General features: G+C 37.8%; 1 protein-coding gene across 2 annotated transcripts in view; it reads left to right on the forward strand.

Annotated features, from left to right (window-relative positions):
* The window catches only part of LOC134283043 (dihydroorotate dehydrogenase (quinone), mitochondrial-like), an 81,058-nt gene that overhangs the window by 3,157 nt on the left and 57,440 nt on the right, over positions 1-20,461 (forward strand). For both annotated transcript variants that reach the window (XM_062765481.1, XM_062765480.1), the window contains exon 2: positions 9,699-9,833. In XM_062765481.1, coding sequence (XP_062621465.1) covers positions 9,699-9,833 — 135 coding nt within the window. The remainder of the gene's footprint in view (positions 1-9,698; positions 9,834-20,461) is intronic.

Raw genomic sequence — 20,461 nt, forward strand, 5'->3', positions numbered from 1 at the left:
ATGTTTATTTTCCTCCCTTTATTCACGGTTTTCCACAGAATCAGATACATTTACAGCAAGACCTGATAAATCCGAGAATTGAATACTATAGACCTCATATACACAATGTAAGTATAGAATTGAAAAGAATTGTTCACTTGTACTGAAATTATATGCATTTATGAATATCCTATTGCAGCAAATCGTTTGACTTTCTGTCAACAATGTCGGTTCGCATTTCCTCGAATCAAAACAAAACGTAGCCTATAAGACTTTAAAAAATGTCAAAGTGCGATTTGATATAAATTGAAATAGATGAAAAGTTTAATTAAGGAATCACTGTCTAGTTAGGAGGGTATGTCAGGGCATCAACAATAGTGGGAAACATGGGATAATTTGCATAACGGGCGAAGCCCGTTATGCTTAAATTATCCCATGTTTCCCACTATTGTTGATGATAGTGGGAAACATGGGATAATTTGCATAACGGGCGAAGCCCGTTATGCTTAAATTATCCCATGTTTCCCACTATTGTTGATGTCCCTGACATACCCTCCTAACTAGACAGTGATTCCTTATATTTCCATTTCATTGTGAAATAAAATTGTAGATTTAGACTTTAAAAATGTAGATAAATAGATTTAAATCACATGATGACTTCCATGCCAATTTCAATAGTCCTCGCCAACCGACGTCACGCAAAGGCAGCCGCACGAGATTTACATGCATATTTGGCCTCCTTAGCGTCAGACACAGAGACAGATGCGCACGAGAATTGCATGCGTATTAGGCCTCCTTAGCTCCCGACCTATCGACCTGCCTAATTTACATTGCGGCAGAATTATCAAGAAATAAACTACCCCTAACTTTCAAAGAGTTATCACAGAGAAAAAAAAATTAGAAATGGAAATATTGTTTGATATTTTGAAGTTAATGAGGACGAATACGGAATTTTCATTTTAACTTTAGAAGCGACGACATTGAAAGAAATGCGTACAATATCATGAGGGGTGTACATCTATGCAAATGTCGATGTATCCCCACGGCCACATACTGTCTCGTTTGAAGTAATGACATAAAAGAAACTACAATTATTCCATTTATATCACAGGAGAGTTGAACATACACCATTTTTTAATGAATAAAATAATTTTATTAAAGAAATAAAATTAAAAATCAACATATTCAAGTTCAACAAAACTTGAATTCGTATCCAGGTTTCATGTGATATGGAATGCATAACGCATACATATATGGACTAAACACTAAAATCTTTCAGTAATTTTTTCCTGATACATATAAAAAGAGTAGTCAATATTTATTCTGCATTCATGAATTTAAAAACTAATGCATACCTCCGGGATTCAAATGACGAAATACCGGTATATTTACACTGTAAACGACGTTTCGTCAAACACTAATATGGTCTGTGACGCAAAAAAAGGAAGGGGTGGGGGTGATAGGGGCATTCCAAAATTGCCTAAAAATCTACATTTAAATACGCTTAACATATGAGAACTTTTAAATTTGTAAGTTAATATATTTTTGAAGCAAAAGCAATATTCCAATTTAATTTTTTAATGTGTATTTATAGATTCATATAACAAAGTGATCGACCCCCGTCTGAAAGACGCGCGGGAACGTGATTTATTGAGAAAGGGGGAGGGGTAATTTTCCGCTATTAAATCAAAACTGGTCGTACAAAAATTATACAAAAAATTATGCAGATTATTTTTACCACCAGCTACCAAAAGAAAGTTTTTTACTAAAATTAAACGACAGGTTTTTTCACAAAAAAATTTTGAATTTGAAAAATACGCAATTTTCAAGGCTTAGATAATTCATAGTTTTTCAGTTTAAGGTCTTTAAAAATTATTTTGATGATATGTATATCAAAAAGATGACTATTTTTTTGTGTTAAATGGTTAAAGGAATAAGCCAATGAAATTTGACATTTATATCTAACCTGGCTTTTTTGAAAATCAAGGTTTAAGTATAGTTCATTGATTAAAAATTTTCTCTCCTTGTAAATAACTAAAGGGGGGTAACTTTTGGAATTTCCTGTCCAAAAACCACTCGAACGATTTTGTCCAAAATGTGCATACATGCAGTAGATATAGTTATGTACTAAATATACAAAAATAACGAAAATTAAACGACAGGAATTTTTTGGGGTAGGTGTGTTGTACATCCTTAACTGCCGTGAAAAAATCCGTAAATTGAAGTTTCAAAAAAACGAATTTTTCCTTCCATTATATTATTCACCGACATCTTAACTGTGTATTTATGTCTTGTATATGAATCAAAAAAATTTTAATCAAAGAAATCTAAATCAAAATGTAAGGCATGGGTCGAGGCAATTTCATGAATATCAATAGATAATCAGGGTCACGCTTTTTTCAGCGTCTTAATACATAGTCAGCGCATGTTTGTCGGTTGTTCTTAAGAAAACTGTAGTTGTATATTGAACAAAACAATGTCATATTAAAAGGAGAAGAGCAGACAAAGTCTCATATTGCGCTCATATTTAATTTTACAAAAACACGTTCAAAACAGACTTGCCGCTTCCATTGTCATGACTGTGTTAACCTAGATTTAATGACTCCGATTGACCTGCTGAATATTACCATTCATCACGTGGTGTATAGCCGCGATGAATACAATTATTCTATCACGTGACCTCAAACCTATTTAGAAATGAGAGCGTGTTTTGTTGGTCTGACATTCGCAAATTTGCGCATTTTAAATCCGTTGTAATCACTCCGTTATATTGTTTGTTGTGTTCACAAAAACAATTAGACATATCTTTTGATTTCATATTGACGTTTCTGTAAGTATTATAAGGTGATAATATACACATATTCGATATTTGGGGGGCTATAGATTAGCTTTCAGGTAAGTTGAGGTTATTTTGGATAAGATCACTTTTAGAGGGGTTATAAAGTGTGTTTTTTCTTCTGATAAGGTAAGTTAGGGGGGTTTAAGATAACTGTTTATTCCCTGTAAATTATTATAAGAAATAATGCCGAAATCCGACAGTTGTATCGTTTGTAATAAAAGGGTTTCTCCAAATTATCGTCGATCTCTCAAAGAAGTGAAATATGCGGCATTGAGAGAGAATATTTCTGTGTTGTTAGATAAGACAGTCAGCGAGAATGATTGTATTTGCGATAAATGCCATAAAAGGTATTCTAGGGGTAAACTGGGTGAGGTTGCCCAAAATGAAATCAAGGGGACCACATTTTATTTAGGCACAAAATGTAGCAAATATTGTGCAGTATGTGGAATGAAGAGAAAATCTCAAAGAAGAATACCGCAAACAGCACGGACAGACATGTTTCTTAAATACAATGTCATTCTGTATGATAATGCCAGAGCTTGCCCTGTTCATTTTGCCGAAAATGGCTACTTGAAAAACTCCGATTTACAGCAATATTCATTTCGTTTCAAGCGAGGAAAATCGTCCTTGACCTCAAATGAGCTATTGCAACAATTGTGTCGCTGTAGAGAACTTATCATGAAAAACAGCAATTCTAGGATTGATTTTGACAATAGAGATTTTCTAAATAAAGATGATTATGTGTCATTAACAGGTTTAACTCCTGATCAGTTTGATGATCTTTGTTTGCAAGTCGCTAGTTTTAAAACCAGAAAATTTTCGAAGAGAACTGCTCTCGGAATATTGCTGACAAAACTCCGAACTGGCTTATCCAGTAACCTGCTTAAAACATTGTTTAATATTGCAGATAAATGCTGCATATGTAGAACTATCCAGAGAGCCAGGAACGTTTTATTGAGACATTTTGTCCCAAAGCACTTGGGCTTTGACCATATTTCAAGACAAAATATTCTTCGGGATCACACCACGGTCTTTGCGCGGGAACTCTTGGCATCTGGTGACCATAATACAGCCATTCTTCTTATTGATGGAACCTACATTTATATTCAAAAAAGCTCCAAGTATACATTTTAAAGAAAATCATACAGTGTTTATAAAGGTCGCCCACTGGTGAAGCCCATGATGATTGTTGCTTCGGATGGCTATATAATTGAAATACTGGGTCCTTATTTAGCTGATGGAAAGAATAACGACGCAGCTATTCAAAATAAACATTTGCTCGAGGGAGAGGGGAGGTTTTGGAATGGGCTAGAGAAAATGATATTTTAGTTTTAGATCGAGGATTCAGAGATTCATTAGAGGTCATTAAATCAGTTGGGTTACAATCAAAGTCACCATATTTTTTGGGTAGGGGGCAAAAACAACACTCTGTAAAAGAGGCTAATTTATCCCGTTTAGTTACAAAAATCAGATGGACGGTAGAATCTGCTAATGGCAGACTAAAAAGACGGCAGTTTTTAGCAAATGTAGTAACCAACAGTCAAATCCCGTATATTGGGGACTATGTTCGAATTGTGGCCGCTTTGATCAATGCCTTCCGTCCGCCTTTGGCAAGTGATTCGGTGAATGACGTCCAGATTGCAAAAAAATATGCTAAATAAATCCAAAATCACAGTAAATCCACTGAAAGAGCGCTTTATTAAAGACACTGGTAGGCGAGCAGCAGGTATTAAAATGACAAAGGTTGATGCTCGAGATGCAGCTCCAGATTTCCCACATCTGTCTGAGGAATACTTGAGATCCCTTATCTTCGGTATCTACCAGCTGAAACAGGCCTCCTCATAGTCAGCTGAGCATTTAGATGAGGACGGTGCGTATGACATATTTGTTGGGAAAGATGTACCTGGTATTTTACAAGCAAAAATTCAATCCCGGCACGTGTCATCGAAATGCCACTACCTTTGGATCCAATATGATGCTTCGGATGCAGAAGACCCCGTGAAATTATGGTATTGCCAGTGCAGGTCAGGGGCTAGATTGGTGGGGAGTTGTGCTCACGTAGCGTCTGTTCTCTGGTTTATAGGGATGCAGAGATGTAAAGAGTCTACTGTACCTAGTTTGATGCCAAGTAACATACTGGACTGTGATTCTACTAGTAAATAATTTAACACCCCTCCCCCAAGCCTTCAATAGCTGAATTATATCTTGAAAGCCCTTAAATGTTAAAAATAGAAGTAAAGAAATTCTAAAGTGGATTCCATGTTTACAACTATTTATAACACACTCTACAGCCACGCAGCATCGTTTTTGAAAGTGGGAGGGGCCGGGGCAGCCTGAGAAAATTTTGTTTTACTTACCTGAAAAAGTTGACAAGCAAAAAAAAAATAAATAAATAAATAAAAGGGGGGATTCCGAAAGTCGAAAATCCTATTTCGCGGGGAAGGGGGGGGGTTAGAGGCCAAGTTTTTTTTTTCATGCCAAATTCTTTCAGTACCAAATTTTATACCACAATTTTCCTTATATCACAAAAAGTTGGGGGCAACCAACCTTTCAGTGAAACATTTCCTATATAGCCCCCCCCCCCCCTGATGCTACGTGCCTAATACCAAATTCAGCGCCTGCTCACTCACCACCCACAAATGAATATAGACAATGTTACTACACTCCCTTCCAAAAAAACAAACTTCGAGACGAGGGGATAAAAGAATCGCATGCAAAATCTTAAAAAAAAAGTATATCAAGTTAACCTTTTCTGTTCGATCCAACCTACATTTTTCATATTTCTGTTATGATTATTAAAATAATAATAAAAAAAACCTCAGGGATATCAAGTATTCCTCGGTCAAATGTGAAAAAATCAGGACCCCCCCCCCAACAAGTACACAAATTGCAAAATTATCATTCTAGGACTTAAAATTGCAACATTCAGGATTTGTAGGATTTAATTACAATAATTATAAATAACTAGAGGTACTGTGAGCAATGAGCTCACTAAATGATACCCCCCGCCTCCCATATGAATATAATGGCAGTGTCCAAGTTTTGCTCTGGAAAATCCAAAATATATGTCAGATCAAAAAGTAAAATAGGAGGTGCACAATGGCAATATGTAATGAAGATTCTGTGAAAGTTTCATTAAATTTCCTTCAGTGGTATGAGAGGAGTTGCGGATAAGAGATAGGTACCCCAAAGCGTAACAGACGGACGGACGGACGGAATTAACGATTACTATATACCCTCCCGCTTTTCAAGCGGGGGGTATAATAATTACGCATGTCGGGGAATATCATAAACCAATCATTGGTTAGGCCACAATTAAAATATTGTTGGTTTGGCGTTAATACGTTTGGGTCGGTAGGTAGGGGAAATATTTTTTTTTTTCAATTACAGGAATGTTTTTAGTTTTCAGGCATCATGGGTTTCCGATTGTTTAACAACAACTTCAAGTTGTTATTTATTTTCAAACCCTATTAGTTTTAAACCTTTAATATACATGGTATAAAAAATCCCAGATATTGAATTGGCATAAAGTTGTTTTCACATGCACGAATCCGAGCATGGCCGCTAGATTCATCTACAAATGTAGCAAATCGGACAGGAAAATTGTACCTTGAAATATCTCATTCAAACTGGTATAACTGATTCGTCGGTATATATTGCCACGACACACATTACTGGGGAGAGTCATGCCATCAACTTCTGTTATACAGAGTTTACTGCTTTCGACAGCCATGCTTGGATTTGTGATATGTGTATTTAACATCACATAGACACTTTTAATTGAAACTGTTTGATCAATCAAGCGTTTACATGATTCTTTCCCATTTTGTGATATGTACTCAAATGTACAGACACCTAAATCCGGATATATATACAGAATGAAAAAAAAAATTACGATCTGTATCAGTTGGAAAAATTCTTCTGACCACAGCGATTTACCTGAGTCAGCCGGCAATGCCAAACAAAGCTAATTTTATTTTCAATTCTGATATTTTTTTTTCACATTCCCTTCAGAATTTCGCTATCTTTTTTAAATCATTATTTCAGAGTTACATGTATTTTCAAAAGAGGGCATAAAAAACATACATGTATTTTCTTTTTAGTCACAAAATGGAATAAAGTGCAAACTTAGTCGTTTCTATTGTTGACAAACCGCCTTCAAAACATTCAAGATATAGTCGTTTCAAAGAAATTTTGATGAGTAGAGGCAAAAAAGTTTACGGACGTTGCCGACGGCAATCATTATGTGACTTAAAAGATATTTTCTGTTGTACGTATTGAAACCAACTTATTAAAATTTAGATAATAATAATGATATATGCATTTCACCACTTTACTGATATTCATAGAATTGTGAAATTCACTTCAGGTATTCTAATTATTTAGTTCTTGCAAGTAATACTTTACCTTGTAAACTTAATGCATGTTAAAAAAAATACAAAATACTAATGTTCGAACTACATTTTCAACAAAAGTTTTCCGCGTTCAACTAAAATCTCTGTCAATTTATAAAACACAACGACATGCATGTGTATTTCATCAGAAGGGTAAGTAGCAATGCCGTGCGTAATTGGCATTTTGGGGTCGAATATATGATTATTTCTACAATAGATATACAAATAATATGCATAATTTAATCAAACGAATCATTCCTATTTTAAAGTTAGTGATATTTTATTATTGGTTTAAAAAGAAAAAGAGACTCCGAGAAAGAGAGACAGAGAGAATAAGCCATGGAATGCCAATATCCATGTGACACAAATCGATATAAAAATATTATATTATCCTATAAATATTGATTAGGTGACCTAAAAACCATTCCGGGTAAATGCCAAATTCCGGATGGCAACGCTTATGTATAGTTCCTTCAATTTTGATTTGCGACACGAAGGTATTGCTTATGTAAAAGTTTTATGCATAATACAATCATGCATACATAAATCTTCACAATGCTTATGAAATATCTTTGATTCATCTCAACAACAGCTAGATATAGGAATCTCAAAAAGATCCAAAATGCGACGTTAAGTCCACCCATTCTTTAATGAATTTTAACGAGGCTTCATAGAATTTAATGAGTCTTTCACAGAATCTTTGTTAATTAATGCCACATACACCTTCTATTTTATTTTTTGATCTGGCACATAATTAGGGCTCCCTTAGCATTACATGGACACTGCCATTCTTTATAATATTGAAGGGTATATTCATCTCTTATCCGCAATTCCTCCATTCCACTGAACAAGGATTTAATGATATAAGACAGAGAGTTTTAATCACATTACATCTATAATTAAAAGATATTTCAGCAAAGCGGGTTCAAATCCCACCTTGGGATGCAGAGACCGGTCCTTCGGATGAAACCGTATAAACCGAGGTCCCGTGTCGCAGTATGTGCTGGCACGAAAAAGATCCCTCACTGCTCAATGGCCGTAAGTGCCGAGTATATGACAAAATTTGCAGCTCTCCACCGGCAGGTGGTGGCATGTCAATTTGCATGCAAAATTCTCGAGATGGACGTTAAACAACATACAAACAATTAAACATTTCAGTAAATATAACTTGAATATTTCATTTAGTCAGAAACCAGACAAGAATTCCTCCTTCACGCACAGAAATGAATTGCAAATAATTTTTCATATTCATCAACAATTTATTGAAAGCAACATGTAGAATGTTTTCAAAAATGACAACTTGTATATAAATTACAAAAAATGTATAAAGGAATGTATAAATAATAGCTCAAATATAATCACATATTTATCATCACCGTAATTTATAAATATAATAATCAATGTATACTTGTAATACAATAACTTTAATTTACTATAAGTGAAAGGTTTATTGTATAAAAAGTAAGGTATCATCAACAGTCCGCTTCATTTTCGGACTCATCCTGTGGAAATATTTTAGTGACAAGATTCCTCCACGCTTCTCCGTTTGGATTATAAAGTTTTTCTTCGTTTTCTTTGGCGATTTCTTTTAACTTTTCTTGAAGTTTTGATTTGTGTACTTTCAAAGGCTGATTGGATTTATATATTTTGGGTTTTACTGGCTTTGGAAGCCGTTTACTAAGAGGAATATAGGGCTTCTTCTTAGTGCGTTTACGCCGAATTTTCTTTGGCACATCAGATTCATCTGAATGGTCTCTTCCAGCAGTTCCGTCCGACTTGCCGGACACGGAAGAAGAGGCATTGTTACTCATTCCGGGCGAAGCCTCGGACCCAGTCCGAGAAATGTAAGAGGAAGCAGACCTGTTTCTGGATGTCGCACTCGATCTTGGAGATCCGACAGCGGATGACGTTCTTTCCACTTCATCAGCCTGTGCAGATGTCGACGGTCGGTCTACAGCTTCCTCTGATGGTGACGTGAGATGGCCTTGTTTTTCTATTAAATGCTTGTCTGAAATACCAGTTGAATCCCTATTTAAGGGAGGCGATATTTTGTCGTAGCTCGGAGGCCGCTCTGAAGGAATTTTGGCCGGATGACAAAATTCGTTGAGGTAGGCTAAGTTGTCCTGAGTTGGTAACATCTTCTCTTTTTCTCTTCTGGCCTTTCGTATGTGAGGAAGAGTATCCTCCCTTGTCCACATGTGTGCACTCGGTGGGACGCCTCTTGTCGCCATTACGAAGGAAGGAATTTCAAATTTATAGTCCCCACTGTGGTAGTCCCCGTCGTCATCTTCAATCGAGAGGTCCTCCGAACTGTGGTAGTTTCCTGTTTCAGATTCATCCAAATTCGGATCTTTATGGGTTACTCTTCGTTTTCTGTGGAATCTAAATTAAAAACGAAATTTGAAAACATTTATATTAAAAAAAAAATACAACAAAAAGACAATATGCTGTTACTGATATGGAATATCTCTGCTTACCTTTTATAGGCAAGGATGAAGCAGATGGAACAAAGGACCATAAATAACAGACCAAGGGCTGTGACGACTCCAATGATGATAACTGAAATATATTTAACAGAGATGAATTATGAATTGAATGAACGAAGTATGATATTATTTCAAGTAAGTTTAAAGATAATTTTAGTTGTACTCACGAGCTGTTGAAGATGATACATCAGGGGATTCCTCTGTCTTTTTTACTACAATGTTCAATATTACGTATTGTTATTTAAAAAGACTACATGCATACATTACTTAAGGAATGACTCTAATTCTTGGCCAGATTATCGAGTATAATATGGTTTGGGTCAGTTTACGCTTTATAATCCGCGAAGCGGATTATAAAAAAAGCGTAAACTGACCCAAACCATATTATACTGATAATTGGCCAAGAATGATCATTCCTTATAATTTAATTTTAAAATAATTAAACAACTGGGGATGTAAAATTGTGTTGTTTTTATTAGTTCAAATTTACCGCGCAATAATACAACCATAGTGACGGAAGTGATGGGAAGCAAGGGGAGGTAAAAACTGATACATAGATCTAGCAGCCATGATGCTTGTTTACATGAGGTAAGATCGAGCAACTGTTTGAAGTTAAAGGTACATTCATTAAATCTGGAATTTTTCATGAATCCGAAGGACTGGAAATGAGGGGATTGATGGATACAGATGATTCAGCTTGTTGTCAAGGGGGTGTGTCCCCATACCAAACCAGATTATACAAAATGTTATGCGTTCCTTTTTTAAGAATACAAACAGAATTAAATTATATATTCTTATCATTTTAAATTTACCATCAGCATAATACTTACAATAAACGACAATGGATCCTGGTATTATGTTTAATGATAAAGATTTGTGCAGCGTTGAGTTGACGAGAGATACTAAGTTGTTGTTACTTCCGGTCACGTGAACATGGGATATGGAATAATATACTTCACATAGGACGTGAATGCTTCCATTTCTGTAACATGCATATTGATCGTTAAATACATTGTTAATTAAATTCAATAAAAAATAAATTCAATTTAAAATTATGATATCTTTTATTAAATTAACTAATTTGAATTAAATACAGTACATGTTTAAAATAAAAAGATGTAAACTCGCTAGCTGAGCATCAATATGTATAGCACACTACATAATACAGTATAAGAAACAAAGGTTGAAACTTTTAAATCAACAAAAAGCAAAGTAAGAGTCGAAAACAGCTGGTCAAGAAATGTTTTGAATTTAAACAGATCAAGCTCTTATGTGCTATATTAAACGTAAAGCTGAATTGAATGATAACATATCATCTTCAATTTTTTTTTACTACTTACACTTCAATCATTGTTTTCTTATAAAAACAAAATATATTATATGTATTTTATTCTTGTTTTTAACAAATTTTGTCTATTCACATGTATATAATGTAGGAACACAATGAAAACCATTCTAAGGTCTAACAGTGCCGTGTGAAAAAATATGATGTGTGACACTTTCCTTCTATCTTTTGTCTTGATTTCTGTTGTTTGTAATCTTTTTAAAATATTGCTATAATAAAAAAAATCTACCAAACCTCTCTGTAAGACTCCATAACCCTACAAATGACTATTTATGTGTAACTATATCTTGATATCTTTACGTATTTTTAATTTTATTGTCTTTGATTAATGGTTTTTCTATTTCTAAAAATACGCGGACAAAAGAGGATATATAATACGATTTGTATAGTGATTTTGATGAATTGTGACGCTAATACATACAACAGTGCAATTTAGCTCCTAATCTAATAATTTGTCTTACCTTTCATTGCTATTATAAAAATATTGTTAATATTTTTATAAACAAATATGACAATTAACCCAAGATGGTTTGTTTTTCCAAATATTTTTTACATTTAAAGAAAAACACTTAACTTGGATCAAAACCAAAACAACCAGAATAAAAATAATCCCCTTACCTGTACGATATAACTTTACTGGAGTTGTAGTAGATAGATACATTGCTTCCACTACCAAGGACATTGTTAATCTACAAGATAATTTAAACGTTTAATTACTGTATTAAATTTCTGCTAGGCGTTCTATATACTTTCTTAAAGAAAAGGGAAAAAATTCAAAATTGAGACTAAATACCTCTGATTCAATTTTGGCAGATTTATTCTTGAAAGCTGTGGAACTGCTATTTGACAAATCTGCATTCCAGTTTTCGTTCAAATCTATCTCAACATACAGTACAACAACGCTTGGGTCTACAAAAATTTCAGTGGATGTCTGCACAGCTTGGGTTGTTGATAAACTTGTCGGGATTGATGCAGTAGAAGACGTTGAGACGGTTACATCTGATGTTCCTTTCGTTGAAGTTGATGCTTCAGTTTGACTTGTTTCCAATGTACTAGCTAAAGAACTTGGTTTTCTTGCTGTAGATTCCGTACTAGCTGTTGAACCTGGTGTTGTTGCTGTTATATCCGTACTAGGTATTGAAGTTGATGTTGTTGCTGTAGATTCCGTACTAGGTATAGAAGTTGATGTTGTTGCAGTGGACTCTGTAATAGGTATTGAAGTTGATGTTGTTACTGTAGATTCAGTACTAGGTATTGAAGTTAATGTTGTTGCAGTCGACTCTATACTAGGTATTGAAGTTGATGTTGATACTGTAGATTCTGTACTAGGTATTGATGTTGATGTTGTTGCTGTTTTGTCCGTACTATTTATTGAAGTTGCTGCTGTTGCAGTGGACTCTGTACTAGGTATTGAAGTTGATGTTGTTGCTGTTGATTCAGTACTAGGTATTGAAGTTGATGTTGTTACTGTAGATTCAGTACTAGGTATTGAAGTTGATGTTGTTGCAGTGGACTCTGTACTAGGTATTGAAGTTAATGTTGTTGCTGTAGATGTTGTTACTATAGATTCAGTACTAGGTATTGATGTTGATGTTGTTGCAGTGGACTCTGTACTAGGTATTGAAGTTGATGTTGTTGCTGTAAATTCCATACTAGGTATTGAAGTTGATGTTGTTGCTGTAGATTCTGTAGTAGGTATAGAAGTTGATATTGTTGCAGTGGACTCTGTACTAGTTATTGAAGTTGATGTTGTTGCTATGGACTCTGTACTTGGCATTGAAGTTGATGTTGTTACTGTAGATTCTGTACTAGGTATTGATGTTGATGTTGTTGCTGTGGATTCCGTACTATGTATTGAAGTTGCTGCTGTTGCAGTGGACTCTGTACTAGGTATTGAAGTTGATGTTGTTGCTGTAGATTCCGTACTAGGTATTGAAGTTGATGTTGTTACTGTAAATTCCGTGCTAACTGATGAACTTGATGTTGTTACTGTAGATCCCGTGCTAGCTCTTGAACCTGATGATGTTGCTGTTATCTCCGTACTAGGTATTGAAGTTGATGTTGTTGCTGTAGACACTGTACTAGGTATTGAACTTGATTTTGTTGTTGTAAACTCTGTACTAGCTATTGAACTTGATGTTGTTGCTGTAGACTTTGTACTAGCTATTGAAATTGATGTTGTTGCTTTTCTCACAGAAGTTTCAAATGTTGTACTTGTAAGTGGCGTTGTTGTTGTATCTTCAGATGTCGCTGTGCTTGTTTCCAAGCTTGAAATAGAGGATGAGGCACTTGTACTTTCCTCACTAGCAGAAGTAGTTGAAAATGTGGAGAATTCCTCAGATGTTGTAGAATAGGTAACTGACCCTGTGGTAGTATGAGTCTCACTTGTACTCTCTGTTGAGGTTGCAGAAGAGGAAGTCTCAAAACTTGTAGTTTCAACAGGGGTAGTCGGAGTGGTACTTTCCTCACTTACTCTTTCAGTGGAACTGATTTCTAGAGTAGTCGAAAAAGTTGGTGACGTTTCTACAGATATTGTGGCACCCTCAGTGCTACTGGAATACTCTGTTGTCACAGGTGTTGTTGAACTCATCATTCCGGAAGTTTCAAATGTTGTACTTGTAAGTGGCGTTGTTGTATCTTCAGATGTCGCCGTGCTTGTTTCCAAGCTTGATACAGAGGATGAGGCACTTGTACTTTCCTCACTAGCAGAAGTAGTTGAAAATGTGGAGAATTCCTCAGATGTTGTAGAATAGGTACCTGCTCCTGTGGTAGTATGAGTCTCACTTGTACTCTCTGTTGAGGTTGCAGAAGAGGAAGTCTCAAAAGTTGTAGTTTCAACAGGCGTAGTGGGAGTGGTACTTTCCTCACTTACTCTTTCAGTGGAACTGATTTCTAGAGTAGTCGAAATGGTTGGAGACGTTTCTACAGATATTGTGGCACCCTCAGTGCTACTGGAAGACTCTGTTGTCACAGGTGTTGTTGAACTCATCATTCCGGAAGTTTCAAATGTTGTACTTGTAAGTGGCGTTGTTGTTGTATCTTCAGATGTCGCCGTGCTTGTTTCCAAGCTTGGTACAGAGGATGAGGCGCTTGTACTTTCCTCACTAGCAGAAGTAGTTGAAAATGTGGAGAATTCCTCAGATGTTGTAGAATAACTAGCTGCTCCTGTGGTAGTTTGAGTCTCACTTGTACTCTCTGTTGAGGTTGCAGAAGAGGAAGTTTCAAAATTTGTAGTTTCAATAGGCGTAGTCGAGTGGTACTTTCCTCACTTACTCTTTCAGTTGAAGTGATTTCTAGAGTAGTCGAAATGGTTGGAGACGTTTCTACAGATATTGTGGTACCCTCAGTGCTACTGGAAGACTCTGCTGTCACAGGTGTTGTTGAACTCATCATTCCGGAAGTTTCAAATGTTGTACTTGTAAGTGGCGTTGTTGTTGTATCTTCAGATGTCACCGTGCTTGTTTCCAAGCTTGATACAGAGGATGAGGCACTTGTACTTTCCTCACTAGCAGAAGCAGTTGAAAATGTGGAGAATTCCTCAGATGTTGTAGAATAGGTACCTGCTCCTGTGGTAGTTTGAGTCTCACTTGTACTCTCTGTTGAGGTTGCAGAAGAGGAAGTTTCAAAAGTTGTAGTTTCAACAGGCGTAGTGGGAGTGGTACTTTCCTCACTTACTCTTTCAGTGGAACTGATTTCTAGAGTAGTCGAAATGGTTGGAGACGTTTCTACAGATATTGTGGAACCCTCAGTGCTACTGGAAGACTCTGTTGTCACAGGTGTTGTTGAACTCATCATTCCGGAAGTTTCAAATGTTGTACTTGTAAGTGGCGTTGTTGTTGTATCTTCAGATGTCGCTGTGCTTGTTTCCAAGCTTGATACAGAGGATGAGGCACCTGTGCTTTCCTCACTTGCAGAAGCAGTTGAAAATGTGGAGAATTCCTCAGATGTTGTAGAATAACTAGCTGCTCCTGTGGTAGTTTGAGTCTCACTTGTACTCTCTGTTGAGGTTGCAGAAGAGGAAGTCTCAAAACTTGTAGTTTCAACAGGCGTAGTGGGAGTGGTACTTTCCTCACTTACTCTTTCAGTGGAACTGATTTCTAGAGTAGTCGAAATGGTTGGAGACGTTTCTACAGATATTGTGGCACCCTCAGTGCTACTGGAAGACTCTGTTGTCACAGGTGTTGTTGAACTGATCATTCCGGAAGTTTCAAATGTTGTACTTGTAAGTGGCGTTGTTGTTGTATCTTCAGATGTCGCCGTGCTTGTTTCCAAGCTTGATACAGAGGATGAGGCACTTGTACTTTCCTCACTAGCAGAAGTAGTTGAAAATGTGGAGAATTCCGCAGATGTTGTAGAATAGGTACCTGCTCCTGTGGTAGTTTGAGTCTCACTTGTACTCTCTGTTGAGGTTGCAGAAGAGGAAGTCTCAAAAGTTGTAGTTTCAACAGGCGTAGTCGGAGTGGTACTTTCCTCACTTACTCTTTCAGTGGAACTGATTTGTAGAGTAGTCGAAATGGTTGGAGACGTTTCTACAGATATTGTGGAACCCTCAGTGCTACTGGAAGACTCTGTTGTCACAGGTGTTGTTGAACTCATCATTCCGGAAGTTTCAAATGTTGTACTTGTAAGTGGCGTTGTTGTTGTATCTTCAGATGTCGCCGTGCTTGTTTGCTACAAGCTTGATACAGAGGATGAGGCACTCCAAGCTTGTACTTTCCTCACTAGCAGAAGTAGTTGAAAATGTGTCTCAAAAGAATTCCTCAGATGTTGTAGAATAACTAGCTTTCCTCACTGCTCCAGTACCTGCTCCTGTGGTAGTTTGAGTCTCACTTGTACTCTCTGTTGAGGTTGCAGAAGAGGAAGTTTCAAAACTTGTAGTTTCAACAGGCGTAGTGGGAGTGGTACTTTCCTCACTTACTCTTTCAGTGGAACTGATTTCTAGAGTAGTGGAAATGGTTGGAGACGTTTCTACAGATATTGTGGAACCCTCAGTGCTACTGGAAGACTCTGTTGTCACAGGTGTTGTTGAACTCATCATTCCGGAAGTTTCAAATGTTGTACTTGTAAGTGGCGTTGTTGTTGTATCTTCAGATGTCGCCGTGCTTGTTTCCAAGCTTGATACAGAGGATGAGGAACCTGTGCTTTCCTCACTAGAAGAAGCAGTTGAAAATGTGGAGAATTCCTCAGATGTTGTAGAATAGGTACCTGCTCCTGTGGTAGTTTGAGTCTCACTTGTACTCTCTGTTGAGGTTGCAGAAGAGGAAGTCTCAAAAGTTGTAGTTTCAACAGGCGTAGTCGGAGTGGTACTTTCCTCACTTACTCTTTCAGTGGAACTGATTTCTAGAGTAGTCGAAATGGTTGGAGACGTTTCTACAGATATTGTGGCACCCTCAGTGCTACTGGAAGACTCTGTTGTCACAGGTGTTGTTGAACTCATCATTCCGGAAGTTTCAAATGTTGTACTTGTAAGTGGCGTTGTTGTATCTTCAGATGTCACCGTGCTTGTTTCCAAGCTTGGTACAGAGGATGAGGCGGTTGTACTTTCCTCACTAGCAGAAGTAGTTGAAAATGTGGATATTTCCTCAGATGTTGTAGAATGACTAGCTGCTCCTGTGGTAGTTTGAGTCTCACTTGTAGTTGCAGAAGAGGAAGTCTTTGTAGTTTCAACAGGCGTAGTGGGAGTGGTACTTTCCTCGCTTACTCTTTCAGTGGAACTGATTTCTAGAGTAGTCGAAATGGTTGGAGACGTTTCTACAGATATTGTGGAGGATGACTCTGTTGTCACAGGTGTTGTTGAACTCATCATTCCGGAAGTTTCAAATGTTGTACTTGTAAGTGGCTGTTGTACTTTCCTCACTAGCAGAAGTAGTTGAAAATGTGGAGAATTCCTCAGATGTTGTAGAATAGGTACCTGCTCCTGTGGTAGTTTGAGTCTCACTTGTACTCTCTGTTGAGGTTGCAGAAGAGGAAGTTTCAAAAGTTGTAGTTTCAACAGGCGTAGTGGGAGTGGTACTTTCCTCACTTACTCTTTCAGTGGAACTGATTTCTAGAGTAGTCGAAATGGTTGGAGACGTTTCTACAGATATTGTGGTACCCTCAGTGCTACTGGAAGACTCTGTTGTCACAGGTGTTGTTGAACTCATCATTCCGGAAGTTTCAAATGTTGTACTTGTAAGTGGCGTTGTTGTTGTATCTTCAGATGTCGCCGTGCTTGTTTCCAAGCTTGGTACAGAGGATGAGGCACTTGTACTTTCCTCACTAGCAGAAGTAGTTGAAAATGTGGAGAATTCCGCAGATGTTGTAGAATAGGTACCTGCTCCTGTGGTAGTTTGAGTCTCACTTGTACTCTCTGTTGAGGTTGCAGAAGAGGAAGTCTCAAAAGTTGTAGTTTCAACAGGCGTAGTGGGAGTGGTACTTTCCTCACTTACTCTTTCAGTGGAACTGATTTCTAGAGTAGTCGAAATGGTTGGAGACGTTTCTACAGATATTGTGGCACCCTCAGTGCTACTGGAAGACTCTGTTGTCACAGGTGTTGTTGAACTCATCATTCCGGAAGTTTCAAATGTTGTACTTGTAAGTGGCGTTGTTGTTGTATCTTCAGATGTCGCCGTGCTTGTTTCCACGCTTGATACAGAGGATGAGGCACTTGTACTTTCCTCACTAGCAGTATCTTCAGATGTCGCCGTGCTTGTTTCCAAGCTTGATACAGAGGATGAAAGTAGTTGAAAATGTGGAGAATTCCTCAGATGTTGTAGAATAGGTACCTGCTCCTGTGGTAGTTTGAGTCTCACTTGTACTCTCTGTTGAGGTTGCAGAAGAGGAAGTTTCAAAAGTTGTAGTTTCAACAGGCGTAGTGGGAGTGGTACTTTCCTCACTTACTCTTTCAGTGGAACTGATTTCTAGAGTAGTCGAAATGGTTGGAGACGTTTCTACAGATATTGTGGTACCCTCAGTGCTACTGGAAGACTCTGTTGTCACAGGTGTTGTTGAACTCATCATTCCGGAAGTTTCAAATGTTGTACTTGTAAGTGGCGTTGTTGTTGTATCTTCAGATGTCACCGTGCTTGTTTCCAAGCTTGGTACAGAGGATGAGGCACTTGTACTTTCCTCACTAGCAGAAGCAGTTGAAAATGTGGAGAATTCCTCAGATGTTGTAGAATAGGTACCTGCTCCTGTGGTAGTTTGAGTCTCACTTGTACTCTCTGTTGAGGTTGCAGAAGAGGAAGTCTCAAAAGTTGTAGTTTCAACAGGCGTAGTCGGAGTGGTACTTTCCTCACTTACTCTTTCAGTTGAAGTGATTTCTAGAGTAGTCGAAATGGTTGGAGACGTTTCTACAGATATTGTGGTACCCTCAGTGCTACTGGAAGACTCTGTTGTCACAGGTGTTGTTGAACTCATCATTCCGGAAGTTTCAAATGTTGTACTTGTAAGTGGCGTTGTTGTTGTATCTTCAGATGTCGCCGTGCTTGTTTCCAAGCTTGGTACAGAGGATGAGGCACTTGTACTTTCCTCACTAGCAGAAGTAGTTGAAAAGGTGGAAAATTCCTCAGATGTTGTAGAATAACTAGCTTCTCCTGTGGTAGTTTGGGTCTCGCTTGTACTCTCTGTTGAGGTTGCAGAAGAGGAAGTCTCAAAAGTTGTAGTTTCAACAGGCGTAGTGGGAGTGGTACTTTCCTCACTTACTCTTTCAGTGGAACTGATTTCTAGAGTAGTCGAAATGGTTGGAGACGTTTCTACAGATATTGTGGCACCCTCAGTGCTACTGGAAGACTCTGTTGTCACAGGTGTTGTTGAACTCATCATTCCGGAAGTTTCAAATGTTGTACTTGTAAGTGGCGTTGTTGTTGTATCTTCAGATGTCACCGTGCTTGTTTCAAAGCTTGATACAGAGGATGAGGCGCTTGTACTTTCCTCACTAGCAGAAGTAGTTGAAAATGTGGAGAATTCCTCAGATGTTGTAGAATAACTAGCTGCTCCTGTGGTAGTTTGAGTCTCACTTGTACTCTCTGTTGAGGTTGCAGAAGAGGAAGTCTCAAAAGTTGTAGTTTCAACAGGCGTAGTGGGAGTGGTACTTTCCTCACTTACTCTTTCAGTGGAACTGATTTCTAGAGTAGTCGAAATGGTTGGAGACGTTTCTACAGATATTGTGGCACCCTCAGTGCTACTGGAAGACTCTGTTGTCACAGGTGTTGTTGAACTCATCATTCCGGAAGTTTCAAATGTTGTACTTGTAAGTGGCGTTGTTGTTGTATCTTCAGATGTCGCCGTGCTTGTTTCCAAGCTTGGTACAGAGGATGAGGCAGATGTCGCCGTGCTTGCTTGTACTTTCCTCACTAGCAGAAGTAGTTGAAAATGTGGAGAATTCCTCAGATGTTGTAGAATAACTAGCTGCTCCTGTGGTAGTTTGAGTCTCACTTGTACTCTCTGTTGAGGTTGCAGAAGAGGAAGTCTCAAAAGTTGTAGTTTCAACAGGCGTAGTGGGAGTGGTACTTTCCTCACTTACTCTTTCAGTGGAACTGATTTCTAGAGTAGTGGAAATGGTTGGAGACGTTTCTACAGATATTGTGGTACCCTCAGTGCTACTGGAAGACTCTGTTGTCACAGGTGTTGTTGAACTCATCATTCCGGAAGTTTCAAATGTTGTACTTGTAAGTGGCGTTGTTGTTGTATCTTCAGATGTCGCCGTGCTTGTTTCCAAGCTTGAACTCATACAGAGGATGAGTGGGTTGCTTGTACTTTCCTCACTAGCAGAAGTAGTTGAAAATGTGGAGAATTCCTCAGATGTTGTAGAATAGGTACCTGCTCCTGTGGTAGTTTGAGTCTCACTTGTACTCTCTGTTGAGGTTGCAGAAGAGGAAGTCTCAAAAGTTGTAGTTTCAACAGGCGTAGTGGGAGTGGTACTTTCCTCACTTACTCTTTCAGTGGAACTGATTTCTAGAGTAGTCGAAATGGTTGGAGACGTTTCTACAGATATTGTGGAACCCTCAGTGCTACTGGAAGACTCTGTTGTCACAGGTGTTGTTGAACTCATCATTCCGGAAGTTTCAAATGTTGTACTTGTAAGTGGCGTTGTTGTTGTATCTTCAGATGTCGCCGTGCTTGTTTCCAAGCTTGGTACAGAGGATGAGGTGCTTGTACTTTCCTCACTAGCAGAAGTAGTTGAAAATGTGGAGAATTCCGCAGATGTTGTAGAATAACTAGCTGCTCCTGTGGTAGTTTGAGTCTCACTTGTACTCTCTGTTGAGGTTGCAGAAGAGGAAGTCTCAAAAGTTGTAGTTTCAACAGGCGTAGTGGGAGTGGTACTTTCCTCACTTACTCTTTCAGTTGAACTGATTTCTAGAGTAGTCGAAATGGTTGGAGACGTTTCTACAGATTCTGTGGAACCCTCAGTGCTACTGGAAGACTCTGTTGTCACAGG

The sequence above is a fragment of the Saccostrea cucullata genome, unplaced genomic scaffold (genome assembly GCF_032062105.1).
Source record: "Saccostrea cucullata isolate Sc308-1 unplaced genomic scaffold, CSIRO_AGI_Scuc_v1 ctg88, whole genome shotgun sequence".
NCBI classification, from domain to species: Eukaryota; Metazoa; Mollusca; class Bivalvia; order Ostreida; family Ostreidae; genus Saccostrea; species Saccostrea cuccullata.